Source organism: Xenopus tropicalis, chromosome 6, assembly GCF_000004195.4.
Source record: "Xenopus tropicalis strain Nigerian chromosome 6, UCB_Xtro_10.0, whole genome shotgun sequence".
NCBI classification, from domain to species: domain Eukaryota; kingdom Metazoa; phylum Chordata; class Amphibia; order Anura; family Pipidae; genus Xenopus; species Xenopus tropicalis.
Genome location: NC_030682.2, coordinates 125,796,125 through 125,817,573, shown reverse-complemented (window position 1 = coordinate 125,817,573; position 21,449 = coordinate 125,796,125). Strand labels below are relative to the sequence as shown.

Here is a 21,449-nt window from a genome sequence, read left to right as displayed (position 1 = left end):
CCAATATGGATTCATGTATTATGGCTTATTTTTGCTTAATTGGACACAATGGGGTATAGCTTTTCCATAATTAAGTGTTTCTGGATAACGGTTTTTGTATATCTGTAGATGTAAATAAAAAGAGGGGGAGGAAAATGATTTGGCAATGAGCAGGGTTACAGAATTAGTAATTATGAATTATATCATTTTTATAATTATAAAAGATTTAAATTCATGAAAAGATTAATATGGTCACCTTCTCAGTGATCATACAAAGTAGGCAACTTTACAGATGTGCCCAGAATATACTCAACCCCTATGTACTACATACCACCCATTACACAACCCTTCCTCCTCTCTATAACTATCTCTTCCTTGTAATGGAAGGTTGACAGAATTTGGCTCCTTCTTTCTGAACTTTCAGCATTTTCTTCCATAAAATTGGCAGTGGCAGTGGATACTCCACATTGATTTAGCATTCCTAATTTAAAGTAAAAAAAAAGCCACAAAAGGTACATGTAAGCTAAACGTTTTCAGCATGACATATATCCTTTGGCAGAGTATGGGATTATTCAAACCATTAATAGTTAATCTGCTTAATGCTTGAGTTCTAATTTCTAGCATTACTTGCTCTTTCAGAGTAGACACAACACACAGAAATATGATGCCAACTGAGTAATAATACCTTATGAACCCTTCTATGTTATAACGCCTGGTAAAGTGATGGGCATTTGACTTAAGCTGTTTTAAAAGAAGAAAGTGATTTGTGATTCAGACGAGACACAACTTAAGCTTTTTGAAAAGTAAACATAATTTCAAGCACCTTTGCAATGTACATCAATTAAAAAAAAATATGAAAAATGTAATGATGTTATATATATTAATATGGTTTGGAACAGTTCCCTAATCCCCGCCCCCTGTTCCCCTGCTGATCTGTCTACTTTAAGACTCAAATAAAATGTAACAGTAGTCGCCTGTCCTCAGCCTGCCTTCAGCCTGCATCCTCCCAATCCCACAATTCAATTTCACCAACATCACAGTGCAATGCATTATGGGTTATGTAGTCCCTGCCTGCTGTCTGTAAGCTGTGGAGAAGTTGTTACAATCTGTAACATCAGTGTTTTTCCCCAGGCTAGTATTTCAAATGATGCAGAAAGAGAATAACTGTTTTGTAGCTGGATATTAACCTATATAAAGTGGTATTTATTCATACCTTTTGAAGGAACAGATAGGTACATTAGGGGTTTCTGTGTTGTGTGGGGCTCTTTAACAAATTTTGGTTCAGAAGCCGGAGTTCCCCCTTATATTATGTAAAAATAAAACAGAAAATGAAATGACATTAACATGGGTGTTTTCTGCCTGACACACAAATCCTGACTCTTGGATATATGTGTACATGTGTTGCTGTCTGGGGAAAGTTTTGCCTTTGGCATCAGATGAAAATGGTCTTGCACAGAGTGACACAGGGATTATATAATACTAGGACTAAGTAGCCCACCATATTATAATCAGCTGAACAAGCACTAGAGTGTAGATACAAGCAGTACTTCTTGTACATGCATAATGGCTTAGACTGCTCTGCTGTTTTTATAGAGAGCAGTGATTTGCTCCTGGGCACTTACATTATTTACACCATATGCTCCGGCATTGATTCTGCTTCAGTGCAATGATGTTTCCCAGTCGAGCCTCCTGAAAACAGCGATGTTTCCTCAGTCAAGATTTCTTAATCTTGACATTTCACATGAATGGCCCTAGACCCCAGGTTGCTATTGTTGTAATCAACAATTTAAAGATTTCCTACACAATGTTTCTTAACCATTCTTTACAGTGTGCTTATTGAATAAATTCACAGTAGCCCATAAAGCAGTTACTTTTTTTTAAATCCTGGTTTGACTGGCTAAAGATATTCATATCCTTTGCTATCCTGATATGACGCACAAATACAGCAGATGAAAAAGGTCCTTTTGAACAAAGGCAATGATTTGACATTTACAGTATGCCCAATGTGTAATGCTTGCATTTATGTAGGGATTGGCATTGATTGACATTGGCACAGCTAATAGTGCTGGTTTTACAAGGGACAAAGCAAGGAGTGTTTTTTGTATTTTTTACAGCCATAACCCTGGCCCTTGTGGGTTGTAGCTATGTCTGGAAATTATGTTCCAATGTTGGCAACTATATACGTTTTCTGAGAGTAAGATTTTTACCCAAGAGCTGTTTACATGTAGCCTGCCATCACTGATCTCTTCCCCTTTGTTCAGACTCCATTCCTAGAATCCTGACACATCATTTGTAGAAAATGGTTCAATCAGTCAGTGCAGCCACGAGCATTTATCGGTACTTACGGTAACCTAACCCTGGAGACTTTATGAAACATACACATGCCCATTACAAAAACAAATATTTGTATATTTAAGATTATGGAAAGTCAAGGTTGGTGTGGTGGCACTGTATTTTCTTTATGGGAAAGCTAGCACTCCCTGGCCCTTACTCATACCAAGTATGTGGAATTAATATTTAAGATGTTTGTTAGATATTTTGAAATAAAATTTCAAAAGAGCAATTTTTGTTTCCTTTTGGACCTTCCAAGATCTGTAATTAAGTTATTAGTTTAAATAAGGCAGATGAAAAGGTTGGACGTTCACTGCAGCTCCAGCGAATATAAGTGTTAGTGTATAGGTACAACGGGTATAGGATTTTTCTAGATATTTTCCTGCTGCTTTATATTTTCATCATTTTTTTTTTGCCTAACCCCATTCACTTTTGTTATAGAAGAAAATTTAGTGAAGGCAGTGGAGACGGAGAGCATTTATTCACTTATAAGTGCCTTTAGGACCACAGGGTTGTAGTGATATACAATATTCATATGGAGTCAGTGGTCAGATTCCTTTGTCTTTCGTGTTAGTTAAGCAATGTGTTGAATTTATACATGAAATTCATGACTAAGATCTAAATCTTTGTAGATTTGTCATAGAGAGAATATGCTAGAAAGTCCCTTTTAAATCCATGCTGACAATTTAGTTTAAATAACAGATTCTAATATTTTATATGAGCCAAGGGGGAGGTAAATTTGAAATATTTTCAAGATTTTTGAGCTCCGAAGCAGTTTTGAGGGTAATGAGATGGATAGTTTCCTAATGAGGAAATGTATGGGCCAGTTTTGTTTTGTGTAGTTCAGAGAATACATTACATTTCTATACATTTCTTACGGATTTAATCCAACAGAGGTTTGGTAACTTATATTAGTAGTATTTATCTATCTAGAACCTCTAGACGTCCTGTTTGTTTGCCTTTGTTTGTTTCCCAATTGTTCTTGTAATTTTCCCATGACATATTTTACATGTAATTTGAGAAAAGTAAATAGGGCATGTTTGAAAATTACTCAGAAAACGTAGCAAAAGGGTTATATAAATACGTTTGAGTAACATTTTTTAGAGTGGTATTTTTTGCAAACTATTCATGATTCCTATTTTGAATCCTTTCTCTTAAGGAGTTACGGAGTTGAGGGGAGTTGGTTTAGTTAAAAAAAGTTTATTGCCTACAAATAATATATTGTCTTGATGCTGAAATTTCAGAAAATATTTAGCAGTAGTAAGCAGTGTATGTAAGACTTAGTTTGGGATTTGGATTAATCTATTTTAGTAGTAAATGTTGCCAAATCTGTTTAGAATATTTATGGGTTCTGGAGAGTTTGAGAGAGTTATATTTCTTGTCACCTGGGAAAAGGCCTATGCAAGTGTCACGGTCGGTATCCCAAAACTCAGAACAGTTTCCAAGGGCTTGGTCTCGGCTCACGCTTCTGCCTATAACCGCCGCCTTTCACGTCGGGAGGAGCCCTTCGCTACTCGGATGCCGCCAGGTCTTACAGTGAGAAGCCCAAGGAAAGAGTTCTGAGCAGGCAAGGGAACCCGAACCGTTCTAAAAGGGAAATGGGCACAAGAAAACACAGTCGGAGATCAGGCCAGGGTCAGCAACGTTCAGAGAGTAAAGTACCAAATCAGAGTCCAAAAGGGTAGTCAGAGGTCAGGCCGGGGTCAACAACGAAAAGGCAGCACGGTACCAAACAGAATCCGGAAGAGTAGTCAAAATACAGGCAAGGGTCGGTTCAGGCAGCAGTACAGGAAGGTCAAGGACAGGCAGAGGTCAAAACAGATCAGCAGAACAGGAATAACACACCCAGGAACTCACAGGAGGAAAACCTACGTTGGGCAATGATTTTGCTCTGAGAACCGCTTTAAATATTCAAATCTCGCGCCAAAATGACGTCATCCGCAGCGCAACGAGGAAGAAGGAAAGTGCGCATGCGCGCGCAGCACAGGGGAGAAGGCGCATGCGCAGATGCGAGCGCACGTCAAAAGGTGATGGACGTGCGCGCGCCACTAAGAACCGGAGAGCGGGCGTCCCCGCACAGGCAGCGGCGGGCGTCCCCGCCGAGCCCCTAGACCACCAGGTAACCTCACATTACCCCCCCCTCCAGAGGGGGCCACCGGACCCCTAGGTTTATCAGGAAACTTGGTATGAAACAGTCGTACAAGACGATCTGCCCGAACATCAGGTGCTGGAATCCAAGACCTTTCCTCCGGGCCATACCCTTTCCAATGCACCAGATATTGAAGTTTACCCCTGGAGAGGCGAGAGTCCACTATCCTTTGCACTACATACTCGGACTGACCTTCCACAGATATTGGAGGAGGAGGAGTCCTCTGCCGAACTACTCTAGCGGGCTTTAACAAAGAAACATGAAAAGAGTTAGAAATTTTGAGTTCGGGAGGAAGCTCTAAACGGACAGTGTTGGGGTTTATAACTTCGGACACTGAAAAAGGACCAATAAATTTGGGCCCAAATTTAGTGGATGGAACTTTTAAGGGAACATTTTTAGAGGAAAGCCACACTCTATCACCAACCTGATATTCAGGTGATGCTTTATGATGCTTGTCAAAGGCTTTCTTTTGAGCAGCTATTGCGGTGGATAATGATTTTTGAACCTTTTGCCAAATGTTGGAGAACTGACCGGCTAAAGAATTAACCGCAGGCACATCCGAAGATGCGGTAGAAAAAGAGAATACCCTGGGATGATACCCAAAAACAATAAAAAATGGGGATTCCCCAGTGGAAGAGTGAGTGGAATTATTGAATGCAAACTCAGCCCATGGAAGGAAATCTGCCCAAAGGGATTGGTTACTGGAAACATAACATCTGAGATACTGTTCCAGAGACTGATTTGTCCTTTCTGTCTGCCCATTAGTCTGTGGATGATAGGCTGAGGAGAAGGACAATTCTGTACCCATCAAAGAGCAGAAGGCTCGCCAAAACCTGGAAACAAACTGAACCCCCCTATCAGAGACAATGTTCAGCGGGGCACCATGGAGCCTAAAAATATCGGACAAGAACCGTTCAGCAAGGGACTTGGCAGATGGGAGGGCTGGGAGGGGAATAAAATGCGACATTTTACTAAAGCGGTCCACTACCACCCATATGACCGTATTCCCATTGGAAGGAGGTAAATCTACAATAAAATCCATGGAGATGTGAGTCCATGGCTTTTCAGGAACAGGAAGTGGCTGTAGCAGACCCTGGGGCAAAGACCTGGATGGTTTGGAGCGTTGACAGACCGGACAGGAGTCAACGTAATTACCAACGTCTTGTTTCAAAGTAGGCCACCAGAGGATACGGGATAGGAGAGAACAGGTTTTGTTGCGCCCCGGGTGCCCGGCCACCCTAGAGTCATGGGTTTCCAACAAAACCGCCTCACGAAGGTTTTCAGGAACAAATAATTTTCCTGGAGGTAAATTAGGAGGTGGATTACCCTGGGCTTTGGACAAGGAGGAATGTAAATCCGGACTCAGGCCTGCAATAATCACAGTTTTAGAGATAATGGGACCAGGGTTCCCCTCTTCCCGTGGGTTGGAATCAAAACTCCTGGACAGGGCATCTGCTTTGACATTTTTGTCCCCTGGTCTATAAGTTATGATAAAATTAAAACGAGAAAAGAATAGAGCCCATCTGGCTTGTCTAGGATTTAGGCGCTTAGCAGACTCAATATACAAGAGATTCTTATGATCTGTAAACACCGTAACCACATGTTTAGCCCCCTCCAGAAGGTGTCTCCACTCTTCAAATGCCAACTTTATGGCCAATAACTCCCTATTACCAATGTCATAATTCATCTCAGTAGGAGAGAATTTTTTGGAAAAGTACCCGCAGGGGTGGACCTTATTGGTGACTGGATGACGCTGAGACAGAACTGCTCCTGCCCCAATCTCAGAAGCATCCACCTCTACCAAAAATGGGAGAGTAGTATCTGGATGCTGCAGTACAGGAGCAGAAACGAAAGCTTCCTTTAGTTTTTTGAAGGCAAGCAGGGCTTCCTCAGGCCACATAGTAGGATCAGCACCTCTCTTAGTAAGGGCAGTAATTGGAGCCATGAGGGAGGAATAGTTCTTAATAAATTGTCTGTAGTAATTAGCAAAACCCAAAAATCTTTGAATGGCACGCAAAGACAACGGTTGTACCCACTCTAGAATAGCCTGAACCTTGGCAGGATCCATTTCCAGACCCCTTTTGGAAATAATATACCCCAGAAAATGAACTGACGAGACCTCAAAAACACATTTTTCAATTTTAGCATACAGATGATTTTGTCTCAATCTTAATAAAACTTCCTGGACGTGGGCACGATGATCAGACAAATTGTTAGAATAAATCAGAATATCGTCCAAGTAAACTACCACAGTTCGGCCTAAGAGATCACGGAAAATGTCATTTACTAATTCCTGGAAAACTGCAGGAGCGTTACATAAACCAAAGGGCATTACAAGATATTCGTAGTGCCCATCACGGGTATTAAAGGCCGTTTTCCACTCGTCCCCCTCCCGAATTCGTATTAAGTTGTAAGCTCCTCTAAGATCAAGTTTAGAGAAGATAGTGGCTCCCTTCACCCTGTCAAAGAGTTCTGAAATCAAAGGAAGGGGATAACGATTTTTGACTGTGATTTTATTTAGACCCCTATAGTCGATGCATGGCCTGAGCCCCCCATCTTTCTTCTCCACGAAGAAGAAGCCTGCGCCAGCAGGAGAAGAGGAGGGTCTTATGAATCCTCTTTCTAAGTTTTCTCTAATGTACTCTTCCATAGCCTGCGTCTCGGGAAGAGATAAGGGGTAGGTTCTACCTCTAGGGGGAGTAGAACCAGGAACCAGATCTATGGCACAATCGTAAGGTCTATGAGGGGGAAGGGTTTCGGCTGCCTTTTTAGAGAAGACGTCCGAAAAAGGGGAGTAATGAGCAGGTAACCCCTCAATAGAGGTAGTAGCAAGCATTTGAGAAGGCTGGGTACAAAAATACTGGCATTTATCTCCCCATTGGAGTATCTTATTAGTGGGCCAATCGATTTGCGGATTATGCTTACGTAACCAGGGGAGACCTAAAATCACGGGGGTAATGGGACAATTAATGATGAAAAAAGAGATTGACTCTGCATGGCAAGGGTTCAAAGACATAGAACATTCTACTGATTTGGAGGAAATAAAACCGGAGCCTATGGAAGTTCCATCAATAGCAAGCACCTTAACAGAAGGGAAAAAAGGAACCGTGGGTATACTGCACTTATGAGCAAAATCATCATCCAGAAAGTTCCCTTCTGCCCCAGAATCAATGAAAGCTAGGGTTTCCACAGAGCGCGTACCCCATCCCAAAAGGACCGGAACCATGACTTTAGAAGAACATTGTTGGGTAGTAGAAATGACATTGCCCAAGCAGAACTCCCCAGACCTGCTTAGGCTCTGTCGTTTCCCGGCCTTTTGGGACAGGTACCACGGAAGTGACCCCTATCCCCACAGTAAAGACACAACCCATTAGACCGCCTGCGAGCTTTTTCCTCAGAAGATAAACGGGTTGAACCCAACTGCATAGGTTCTTCAGAGGACCTAGAGAAAACCGCTTCAGGTTTGGGCATATACTCTGCAGGAATGGTGTGGGGAGTGACTACTGGGACCCTCTCTTGACGTCTCTCCCTATGTCTCCTATCGATCTGAATGACAAGATGCATCAGGGAGTCTAAAGAGGGTTGAGCAGGAAAATTTACCAGACTATCTTTTACAGCATCAGATAGCCCAATCCTAAACTGACTACGTAAGGCAGTATCGTTCCAGCCCGTTTCAACCGCCCAGCGGCGGAACTCAGAACAATAATCCTCAACCCGTCGTTTGCCTTGCCTGAGGTTACGAATAGCCGAATCAGCAGAGGCAGTACGATCGGGATCATCATAAATTATTGCCATGGCCTTAAAAAAGGAGTCTAGGGATGTACGGGCTGGATCAGAAGGGGATAAGGAGAATGCCCATAATTGAGGATCCCCAATAAGAAGAGTCATGACAAAGCTAACTTTAAGCTCCTCAGTGGGAAAAGAGCGAGGGAGGAACCCAAAATACAATTTACAAGCCTCCTGGAAGGCAAAAAATTTACTTCGCTCCCCGGAAAACTTTTCGGGGAACGGTACCTTTGGCTCCACTACTTGCATCCCTGGAGTGGGAGATGGGGATCGGCTTTCAGGAAGAGCAGGAGTAGCAGCGGACGGCTGTTGCTGGAGCTCATCTAACCTCGCAGAGAGTCTCTGAAGGCATTGGATGATTTGATCCTGTTGAATCTCTTGTTGCCCAATACGCTGAAGGAGGCTCGCCCGAAATGCCTTGGAGGAAGTAGGAGACCCAGCAGGCCCTTCAGCATCCATATCTGGCCCAACGTAATGTCACGGTCGGTATCCCAAAACTCAGAACAGTTTCCAAGGGCTTGGTCTCGGCTCACGCTTCTGCCTATAACCGCCGCCTTTCACGTCGGGAGGAGCCCTTCGCTACTCGGATGCCGCCAGGTCTTACAGTGAGAAGCCCAAGGAAAGAGTTCTGAGCAGGCAAGGGAACCCGAACCGTTCTAAAAGGGAAATGGGCACAAGAAAACACAGTCGGAGATCAGGCCAGGGTCAGCAACGTTCAGAGAGTAAAGTACCAAATCAGAGTCCAAAAGGGTAGTCAGAGGTCAGGCCGGGGTCAACAACGAAAAGGCAGCACGGTACCAAACAGAATCCGGAAGAGTAGTCAAAATACAGGCAAGGGTCGGTTCAGGCAGCAGTACAGGAAGGTCAAGGACAGGCAGAGGTCAAAACAGATCAGCAGAACAGGAATAACACACCCAGGAACTCACAGGAGGAAAACCTACGTTGGGCAATGATTTTGCTCTGAGAACCGCTTTAAATATTCAAATCTCGCGCCAAAATGACGTCATCCGCAGCGCAACGAGGAAGAAGGAAAGTGCGCATGCGCGCGCAGCACAGGGGAGAAGGCGCATGCGCAGATGCGAGCGCACGTCAAAAGGTGATGGACGTGCGCGCGCCACTAAGAACCGGAGAGCGGGCGTCCCCGCACAGGCAGCGGCGGGCGTCCCCGCCGAGCCCCTAGACCACCAGGTAACCTCACAGCAAGGTTCTGTTGAGCCAATCAGATTTCTTTTGAACCAGTATATAATTAAATTAAAGATCAGTGGGGAAAGAATGAGTGCTTGTCCCATTCCATTAGTGAGGGGAAAAGGTGTATAATAAAGCCCTTTATCAGGTACTTTAGCCTTCACAGTGTGTATGAAGCTCACTACAGTTTAATTTATGTAATACTTACAGTGTCTTTAATAAAATGCTTTATCTGCACATAGAGAGACTATTAATGCTTAAGATTTCTTTATAAATAATGTCTATAATGCCCATAAATTGTCTAGCGTTGTCAGAAGGTTGTGTTCCTGTTATGAAACTGACTTGATCAGGAGCAGTAATGTCAGGAAGTAGGGATTTGGTTTTGTGCCATAGATTTTTTAGATTGCAGGAGGGAGTGTTACAGTGGGTCTGTAGTTTAATGCATTGATTCAATTGTATTTTATTTGAGGGTAACCAATATACTAATCTAATGCATTTCATGTGGGACATAATCTTATATGGTTAACAAGTTGATGAAAAATAGGTACTAATGTAAGAATTGAGTCTGGCACTTTATGTAAGTGATTGTATTTAACTGTTCTGTTTTTTGCAGGGTGAAAAGAGATTTTTGGGTCATATTTTATAGGTCAGCATATTGTGTGTGTAAGGGTATCTATACAATTGCAAATGGGTTGATTTATATTGGGACTATGTTATAGAATAAAATGTTGCAAAGAAATTCACAATTTAAAGTAGAAGATTTTTTTTAAATAAATGCTCCTCCTCCATCTGTACTGGAAGAGGTGTAAAGATTTAGTAGGCTGGAGTACCACAATACACATCATATTCTTTAATGGATACCAATCTCAGTCTCTAAAAATGACTGTGGGTGGGACATAATATATATATTAAAATGATTTGTCCTCTGTACTTTGTCCCCAGTTGGGGCCTTGTGGGACAGGGCTGTGAAATCAGAGGTGTGTATTTGCCACTTTTTGCTCAGGTTTCACGTTGCTGAAGCCCCAACAAAAATAGTAACATAGTAACATAGTAAGTTGGGTTGAAAAAAGACATACGTCCATCAAGTTCAACCATAATGCCTATATATAACCTGCCTAACTACAAGTTGATCCAGAGGAAGGCAAAAAACCCCATCTGAAACCTCTCTAATTTGCCTCAGAGGGGAAAAAATTCCTTCCTGACTCCAAGATGGCAATCGGACCAGTCCCTGGATCAACTAGTACTAAGAGCTATCTCCCATAACCCTGTATTCCCTCACTTGCTAAGAATCCATCCAGCCCCTTCTTAAAGCTATATAATGTATCAGCCAGTACGACTGATTCGGGGAGGGAATTCCACAACTTCACAGCTCTCACTGTAAAAAATCCTTTCCGAATATTTAAATGGAACCTCCCTTCTTCTAAACGGAGTGGGTGCCCTCGTGTCCGTTGGAAGGACCTACTGGTAAATAAAACATTAGAGAGGTTATTATATGATCCCCTTATATATTTATACATAGTTATCATGTCACCTCTTAAGCGCCTCTTCTCCAGTGTAAACAGACCCAACTTGGCCAGTCTTTCTTCATAACTGAGACTTTCCATACCCTTTACCAGCTTAGTTGCCCTTCTCTGGACCCTCTCTAACTCAATAATGTCCCGTTTGAGCACTGGAGACCAAAACTGAACAGCATATTCTAGATGGGGCCTTACCAGTGCTCTGTAAAGGGGAAGAATAACCCCCTCCTCCCGTGAATCTATACCCCTTTTAATACAGCTCAAAACCTTGTTTGCCCTTGCAGCTGCTGCCTGGCATTGCTTGCTACAGCCAAGTTTATTATCTACAAGGACTCCAAGGTCCTTCTCCATTATGGATTTGCCTAGTGCAGTCCCATTAAGGGTATACGGGGCTTGCATATTTTTACATCCCAGGTGCATGACCTTACATTTATCCACATTAAATCTCATCTGCCACTTAGCTGCCCAGATTGCCAGTTGGTCAAGATCCTGCTGCAGGGATGTCACATCCTGGATAGAATTGACTGGTCTGCAGAGTTTTGTGTCATCTGCAAACACTGATACATTACTCATAATACCCTCCCCTAAGTCATTTATGAACAAATTAAACAAAAGTGGACCCAGTACAGAACCCTGAGGGACCCCACTGAGAACCTTACTCCAAGTAGAGAATGTGCCATTAACAACCACCCTCTGTACCCGATCCTGTAGCCAGTTTTTTATCCATGTGCCAAAGGACTTCACTAAGACCAATATACCTTAGCTTAGAAAGCAGTCGTTTGTGGGGAACGGTATCAAATGCTTTGGCAAAATCCAAATAGATTATATCTACTGAATCCCCACTGTCCAGCTTCTTACTTACCTCATCATAAAAAGCAATTAAATTGGTCTGACATGACCTGCCCTTCATAAAGCCATGCTGATTACTGCTCATAATGGCATTCTCCACTACATAATTTTGTATGTGATCCCTTAACAAGCCTTCAAATAACTTGCCCACCACGGATGTCAAACTTACAGGCCTATAATTGCCAGGCTGAGATCTTACTCCCTTTTTAAATATGGGAATGACATTCGCCTTCTTCCAATCCCTAGGTACCATACCTGATGAGAGCGAGTCTGAGAATATCAGAAACAAGGGCCACTGCAATTCTGCCCCTAGCTCTCTCAGTACCCAAGGGTGTATTCCATCTGGCCCCGGTGCCTTGTTTACATTTATCGTGTGTAACCCTTTAAGCACCATATCCTGTGCCAACCACTGTATAGTTGGAGCTGAGGCAACAGTGAAGCTATTGGGTGGGACTTGGCCCACTGGCTCCTCTACTGTATACACAGAAGAAAAGAACTGGTTAAGCACATCTGCCTTTTCTGTATCCGCTGTAACCATATTGTTACTATAACTCAATGGGGCCACACCCTCAACCTGCATCTTTTTACTATTAATATACTTAAAAAACTTTTTGGGGTTAGTCTTGGCCTCGGCCGCGATGCGCTACTCATTTTCTATCTTTGCCTTCCGGATTGCTGTTTTACAACACTTGTTATAGTGTTTATATTCATTAAACGCAGCTACTGTCCCCTCTGACTTATATTTCATAAAAGCTTTCCTTTTTTTCCCTATTAACTTCTTTACCTCAGAGTTAAGCCACATAGGGTGATTCTTAACACTTCTACTTTTTCTTATTAATGGAATGAATTGAGAACAGTAATGATTTAATATCATTTTAAATGACAACCATTTCTGCTCTGTGTTTTTATCAGAAAACATAATGCCCCAATCTATGCCCTGAAGCGCTGCCCTTAAGGAGCTAAAATTTGCCTTCCTAAAATTCATTGTCTTTGTTGCCCCCATGTAAATTTGTTTCCTGCACCAAACATCAAATGAAATAACATTATGTTCACTATTACCCAGGGGTTCAACCACTTGCACATTTGCTATACGTTCTGGGTCATTAGAGATCACTAGATCTAGTATAGCATGGTTCCTGGTTGGCTCCTCAACAACCTGTGACATAAAGTTGTCGTGCAGCAATTTATAAACTTGTTCCCATTTACTGTCCTGGCAGTACGAAAATGTTGTTAATAAGCCACCAGAGGATCTCAAAAGCAATATTTATCTGTGATGATAGTCTTGCTTGTAAGTCTGGAGAGGCCCAGATACACTACATGTGTATATTGAGGGGCACATCCACGAATCCGAATCACGAATGGGAAAAAATCGTATTGGAAACGAAAATTTCGTAAGATAGCAAATATCACGAAAATGCTTACGAAAAAATTGTATTAGTCACGATAATATCGTATTGGCGATCCGAAAGGCACAAAATTTTCGTACCGAACAATTGTAAACAGCGGTAAAACCTTTCCGATTTTTTCGTGCAAACATCCGAAAAAGTCGTGCAGCGTACGAAAAAGTTGTGCGGCGTACGAAAAAGTCGTGCGGACGCCCGAAAAAATCGGCGAAAATACGCTCAGATCGTTCGCATGAACGCTCGAGCGTTCGTGCTTTTGTAAATGTGCCCCTAAGTGTATATTTTGTAGGTATATTTCAGTCTGACATGTCCATATCAAGTTTTTCTGAATGTTGATGTAATTTTGTAAGTTGAGGTACAACTGCCAAAGGACTGCTGTACTTCAACTCAAAACAGGACTATTATAACAGCTACATTATTACAGTATTATTAAGTATTTCATTAAATGTTGTTACATTGTGGCTGTGTCAGCACACATATGAGCATACATAAAAGGTAGAATATACATTTGGCTATATATTCATGTACAATGAATACTGATAGCACAGAGAATTCCTGTATTCCAGCTGTATAATATCCCAGTTGCCTGCTCCATTAAGGTGGTCATACATAGGCAGATTGTATCTGTGGATTCAGCCCCTTCAGCCAAGTTGGCAATTTTTCTGAGTAGGTTTTTGTAATGTATGGCCAGCGTTCCTTAGTAAATAAGTAAAGTGACTTCTGGACTTTGTTAAAAGAAGATCCTGATGAGCCCCCTTGTACCAAGGAACTTCTAATTATTGCCACATTGTGATAACGGCATAAAGCCAAGTCTTGTGTGTCCTGGGGTCATCTGTACACTTCTTTCAATAGAAGATATTAGCTTCCCAGCTTTCTATATAACTAAGAAGCCATTATATATATCATATAATGGTAGATTATACAGTATACAGGAATACATTGCACTGTTCAGTTGGTACCTACGTTGCATTTAATTAAACATTAAATTCTTTTCCAGCACTTCCTGTAATCTCTAAAATTATTGGTGATCTGCATATAATCTGTATTATCAGATTATTATTTTAATGCAATGTTTTGCAATGGAATTGTACAAAATCTCCAGATAATTTTCTAGAAGTGTTTACCTGTGTTTTGTTTTTCCTACCTCTGCAGATGTGGTTACAAAAATATGGCTACCTTCCACCAACTGACCCCAGAATGTCGGTACTGCGATCTGCAGAGACCATGCAATCCGCTATAGCTGCCATGCAGCAATTCTATGGGATCAATGCTACTGGGAAGATTGACAAAAACACAATTGAGTAAGTTAATGAAATTGCTCTTTTTTACAGTTACATAGTTGGGTGGCATGCCGTTTCTATGATTAGTAAGAACTGTAGAGAAAATAATAACGTACTTGTCTAAAACTCACCAAAAGCCACAAGGAGGCCCAGGTCCCCTACACCTTCAGCGGGGGGTGCGGAATCAGACTATAGGCAGGTACCCAATGAGCAATCCAGCAAGGCAAGAAGTAAAATCAAAACAGGTTTATTGGTACCAATAGCAGACTTTAGCAACAGACAATAGCAACCTTTTTGGGTCTGGCTTCCGAATTTGTCACTGGAAAAAAACTTGATTTTCTGAGATTTATTATGTGACTAAACTGTCCGAATCCGAGAGTGCGCCAGCTAAAACCTGTCGAGATCATGTAGAAATCCCTTTTACAATTGGAAGTTATTTCTTGTTCTCTGTTTTGATTTTACTTTTTGCCTTGCTGGATTGCTCATTGAGTGCCTTCCTACCTTTATAGTTTGCCTTAAGATGGACACCTATGAGCCAACAAGGTGTAGGCCAGCCATGGCCTGCTGTACATCCATACCTGCATAGATGGTATTCTTCCATTGTCACCTGTCACCTTAAGAAATCATTGCAAATCCTTCTGTATCATGTTAGTAGAGCAAGATAACTTCACTTACACTAAATCAATGATTGAATTTCTTTTTATTTCAGTCTTGGAATTTACAGTCACATCAAGCTGGCAGGCGCCATTTTATGCTTTAGGCATAGAGGCGGGGCAGGCAATATATGCTTGACAGCTTAGATTTTTAAATACATTTATAACAGCTATGGATGCTTTAAGTGGAAAAAAAATTTGGGTTTCAAGTTTAATTTTTAAAGAACTTTTATTATCCAGCTTTTTATATGTGGGTGACAGGTCCCCTTTAATAGAGGGCTCCAGCTGCCCTCATTTATCTATATGGACCTACTCAGTGCCCAGTCTAAGAATATAACCATTTTGTATATATGTTATGTCTCCCTATTTTGTATTATTATTTAGAAATTTAGCTGGAACTTGATTTGAAACATTTAACAGGTAATTTACTATAGCGCAGGACAGTAGTATAAACGCACTCAGGGGCAGAGAAAGCACATAGTTAAAAAATGACACCCAAGATAGGGGGTTGGATAGCTGTTTTCCTCCCCCTGCCTACTCTAGATGAATACAGTGCTACGGAACCCAGGCAGTGCTTTATTCATGGAACACATATTTTTAGCTCAGAGACCTAAAGACATTTTTCATTCTGTTTTTTGCATCATGTCCTGCACATAGTAAATACTCCCTTTAGTGTACAGTTACATTGAAGGTACCAAGGTGTCCTTTTTCAGGCCTTAATTTGTCCCTGCCAGCCCCCACCTAACGATGACAGTTGTAGTTTAATAATAACTGGAGGTCCCCAGGTAAAATACCTTAAACTGAATATTTCTGGATATCCATCCAGTTTGTTTGCAGCCAATGCCCGGTCACTCCAAATCTGTATTTAAGTGTTTCAGATTCTGCAAAGAGAGGGAATTTTACTTTTCACAGAAATAAAAATCCACTCTTTTACCCTGATAAGTCAACTGCTGTTTTCTCTCTCTTCTCTGAGACTTTGACAAATGGTCCCCATCTTGCTTACCAAAAGCAATGTTGTGTTTCTAATATAGACAAATAAATCAGGTTCATGCCGCCTCATTCATCAAAGCCAGCAAACTATTTAAAGCAGAGGAGAAAATGTTGGAAAATATACTTATTGAAAAATAGCTCATTTTAGAAAATCTTTTAATTCTGTCCAATCCAGAATGGTTCAGCGCTGCATTAAGAGAGGCTGATCATTTATTAAACTGAGGAGGAAAAGATTGTAGGGATGAAAAGATTACACCAGCGGGAGGAAACTAGAGAGGCTTTTAATATAATCCTCTGTGAAGAAGTCCGACCTGGCAAAACAAAATAGGAAATGATTAAAGTAAAACTGAAATTTTGACTAAAGGATTAACACTGGGTGGGCTATAAAGCAAAACAGATGCATTTGTTGCCAAAGTTTTAAAATTAACCTTTCTCATTAGATCTTTCCATGTTAATAAGCTTTAGCTGTGACTGTAAAGACAAGCTGGCTTGGTGTTTGTCAAGGAGAAAAAGAACTAGACAACAAGCAGATTAATGGCCACTATAACTTCATTTTGTTGTTGTATTAATGTGTTAGATGTAGGTATTAATAGCTTAATGTATAATAACTTTCTGCCTGTTTTGTTACTCCCCTGTTACTGACTATGGGATTTATAACCTTGCCTTAGCATCCATTGTCTCAGGCTGTCTGGCCAAAAGTTTCCTTATCATTCCCCCTAGTCTTCCTGTTGTGTTAAAATCCCATTATAAGAAGGCAAGGGGCTGGTCTATCTATCTATCTATCTATCTATCTATCTATCTATCTATCTATCTATATATCTATCTATCATCTGCCATCTGTCAAATATCTATCATCTGTCTATGTATCTGTCTGCCTTTCTGTCTGTATATTTTATCTATCTATCTATCTATCTATCTATCTATCTATCTATCTATCTATCTATCATCTATCATCATCTATATCTATCAATCTATTTATTTATCTACTCTGTCTATCTATCTGTCTGTCTTCTATTATCTATCTATCATCTGGCTATTTATCTTTCTGCCTGCCTGTCTGTCTATATATTCTATCTATCTATCTATCTATCTATCTATCTATCTATCTATCTATCTATCTATCATCTATCTATCATCATCTATCCATCTATCTATTATCTATCATATATCTGTTTATCTGTCTATCTACCTCTCTATCTGTTCTTCTATCCATCTATCTATCTATCTATCTATCTCTGTATCTCTCATTATAGCAAGGCCTTACTGTCAAACCTTTAGTATGCTTGTCATTCTATTATTGCATTTATCACATGATACTGCAGATGGCTGGAATGGCATGTATAAAGTAATGTCAGGGGCATTTAGTACTGCTGTAAGTAACTTCAGAGCTTTTCATGAACATCAGCTTGTGAGAGGGATAATATAGCAGTTGCTGTTGCTTCATGTACATTAGCAGGACTGACATATGCCATAAAGAATGACTGCGCTGAACAAAGTGTGTGTGACTGTGTGCATCAGGGTCTCATTAACACACTAGTGTATTTCATTGCACGCACACTACAGCAATTCCATCAGAGTGATGGTTGTGTAACACCTAGATGAGCACTAATGATGAAACAAAACTTGTGCTCGCTTGAAAGAGCAGGGTGTAATATCCTCCGATATAAATGCAAATCTTCCTCTCCCCCAATGGAACTTAAGATAGATTACATTTCCAAGTGCTATTTTTCAGTTGCCCGGGGAAGCAATTTTCTTTTGCATGCTTCACTTCCCACTTAAGCTCCCTGCCACCTGTCTGGTTTTGAAAAGTCAATTTTTGAGAAGTCTTGTCAGATTTTCAGATGACTGTTTGGCATTCAGTTGCTCAGGAAAGCAGAAGTCTGTGGCAAAGCCACGAGCGGTGCTGTCCTTAATTGCCTCCCCTTGCTGCTTCCCGCTGTCTCACTGCAGCCTCTTATATGTTTTTACTGCATAAACATTATAAACTGTGACTAAACCTATTATATGTGTTTTCCTTAAAGAGATAAATACTATCATCCTCCAAAATTCTGCTTTTTTTATTTCAAGTTGTAACAGGTATGGGATCTATTATGCAGAAACTCATTATCCAGAAGGTTCAGAATTACTGGATGGCTATATCCCATAGACTCCATTCAAAGCAAATAATTAAACTTTTTCTCTGAAATAATACAAATAATAAACCAGTATCTTGTACTTGATGGTAACTAAGCTATAAGTAATCCTTACTGGATGCAAAACAACCCTATAATGAGACATGGAGATCTAAATTACAGAAAGATCTCAGGCCCCGAGCATTCTGGATAACAGGTCCCATACCTGTATTGAATAGGTAGTAGGTGGGATCCATATTTAGAACCATTACAAGCAGTGCCCCCATTCTTATGGCCTTTAGGTAGTGTGGTTGAGGTGTGGGGTGTGTTTGTGAGTGGCACAGGCCTGGCTTAGGTGGAACTTCAATGCAATAGGTCTGTAATACAACTGGTTGGCATCTTTGCTGTCCTTTTAAGTTGCACCTGACTCTACTTTTGTCACATTCACTATCCTAAGTAAGTTAAAACATTTTTGTCCCTGACCTATGATCTTGTAATAACCACTTTTTAATAGGGGCTCCTCAATGTTAGTCATTTTAAATGTCTAAAGCTTCAAGAGGGCAAGATGTACATTTTTACAGGAATGTTTGGTAGACTCTGTTCAGTTAGTTAATATTTTTGAAAGACATTGATGTTTCTAGATGCAATGATTCTAAAAATTATTTTTTTTTATTCTAAAAAAAATAGGGACAATTAACAACTATGATTTCGTTTACCGGGCTATTATAGAAAAGATATATTTTTTATATTTATCCAAGTGTTATGCATAAAGTTGTCTGTTTATTGAGCTGTTCTAATGAAAAGTAATAGTACTGTGTTTTTCCTTTTATTCCTCTGCCTCTTCCCTGTGATGTAGTGAGATCACATTGAGGTGAGATATTTCTTACTATACTTTATGTGCCTGGGGAAATAAAATGACACCTGCATTAGTGTATAACCATGAGCCATAATGGTAGCCATAATCAGCTGCAGATCTGTAGCAGATGGCTCACACCATGGCACAACATGTCACAATATTTCTTTCAGATTCAAATGGGGTGACATGGCGGGACATGACGAGCCATCGGTCAAATGTAAAGTCTTCTCCATCTGTATTTGTGTGATTGCTAATATGTACTGGATATTAGTAAAATGTTGCTAAATGTGTAAACCAGGGATTCTTAACCTTAACAGGAATTAGGGTTGCCACCTGGCCGGTGTTTCTCTGGCCTAGCTAGTAAAATAGCAGCCAGGGCCGGTATTAACGATTTACCCACAATATTTTCCAGTCTGCCCCTGATCCTCCCCAATTTAGCCCCCATTCTCCCTCAATTTTGCCCTATACCTCTTTTGTACCGCCATCTCCCTTTTCTTTGCCTGATGGTGTAGCAGCATTGCCCTCAAACGTGCCATAGGTCTGTCATCAAAGTCCTGCCACTTTTGGTCCCGCCCCCATCTCTACATCATTGGCTGGTAAGGGGCCCACTTAAAAGACCTATCAGGCATGCATTTCCTGAGGCCTTTTGGTTGGATTTCCACAATCCTGCTAAATAATGTTAAGTTTCCAAACCAATTTTTGGATTGTCAGACTCATTCTACAACTTTGGTTACCCTGGATAAAAAGGTTAAGAACCACTGGTAAAATCATTTTATATATCTGTTTGATGTTTTTTGTCTGCATACATATAATGAGGGACCCTCCAACATTAATTGTGTCACCATATTTAGCAATAGTTTAAACAGGCTTCTCTAATTGATAAATCAGCTTGAAAAAGGAACTAAAATGCTCTGAAAGCTTGCTTTGGTTATCTTAGTTAGCCAATAAAGGTATCACCTTTATTATTTTTTATTTCAAAAGGGTTACCCTGTAAACATCTCTAATTTAACAAACAGGTGAAGAAACAGGTGCAACATTTTCCATTAAGATTTAATGTTAAACCAAAATGATGACCAGAGCTTGTTGGATCCTTGAAATATCCTGTTGGACAAGGGGCACATTCATTTAGTACTCACCCATATAATCCTGACCAAGCAAGTCAGTCAGTGTATGGCCATCTTGATTCTCATAATGTACATCACAATATGGTTGCTACAGATCCAGCCTTCAAAGTATTTATCACTCATCACTAATGGGCTGACTATCAATTTTTTTATTATTTATACATTATGACTGTATTAAACTACAGTTATTACTTTTAGTGATTGTACTCATTGTGATAGTGACCTTAAAATCAAACATTTGTGGTTCTAGAAGAAATAGGAACCAGAAGACATGTCTGACAGAACGTGACCTGATTAATTTATTAAGTATTTTTGTTATGTCCAAGGCTGCAGTTTAGTAGCTTACAAGCCACATTTTGGGTTCAAGAATCCAACTAATGACAAAATAAATTCAGCTCATTTATAGTCATCAATGGTTTAATTTCAATCTCTAACTGTGATTGATTTTATGCTTTAGTTGGATGAAAAAACCTCGGTGTGGAGTGCGTGATCAAGCAGGACCTATTTCCAGATTTAATGTCCGACGGAAACGATATGCCTTAACGGGACAGAAGTGGCATCACAAACATATCACCTACAGGTAAAGAAAATATTGTGCTTGGGTAGGATTAGTCTATTTAGTCTTTTATGCAAGCAGTTATCCAAAGTTATATTGATGACTTTTTTTCTTGCTTACACTGCAGATTCTCCCTCGTCTGTGGCAAAAAGCTTAGTGTTTTTGTCATGAAACAATTTTTGTTTTTATCCTCTTAAGCTGGATGTTAGTTCTGAGGTAGTGGAAGGATTAACCAGGGAAACATTTATTAACATTTATGCAAGGAAATGAAGGGCAGTACAGTATAGCATTTGTTGAAAATTCCACGATCTATAGAGGTGAGTCAGAAAGTTGGGATAAGCAGGGATATTTCTGGTATCTGGCTTGACAAAAAGTCACCAAACCGGTGGCTATGAAGTTTTTGTAGATCAGGGATCCCCAACCTTTTTTACTCATGAGCCATCAGATGTTGGTGAGCCACACAAGCGTGAAAAAAAGTTCTTTAGGGGATGCCAAATAAGGCCCCATGTGGGCCGCTAGCCTGCAAAAGGCTCTGCTTGGAGCAACTGTGTCAAGACAGAAATTTAAAAATGGTCTCCTACTCTGAGGCCACTGGGAGCAACAGCAAATGTGATGGTGAGCAACATGTTTCTCAGAAGCCACTGTTCTACATGCTGCTAGATATTAATAACTCAGTTCAC

General features: G+C 40.6%; 1 protein-coding gene across 2 annotated transcripts in view; it reads left to right on the top strand.

Moving 5' to 3' along the window:
- mmp16 (matrix metallopeptidase 16) overlaps positions 1-21,449 on the top strand; it is a 149,028-nt gene that overhangs the window by 62,113 nt on the left and 65,466 nt on the right. Inside the window, exons 2-4 of one of the 2 annotated variants that reach the window (XM_012964668.3) lie at positions 14,352-14,500; positions 19,090-19,104; positions 20,671-20,793. In XM_012964668.3, coding sequence (XP_012820122.1) covers positions 14,352-14,500; positions 19,090-19,104; positions 20,671-20,793 — 287 coding nt within the window. 2 annotated transcript variants of the gene reach the window in all.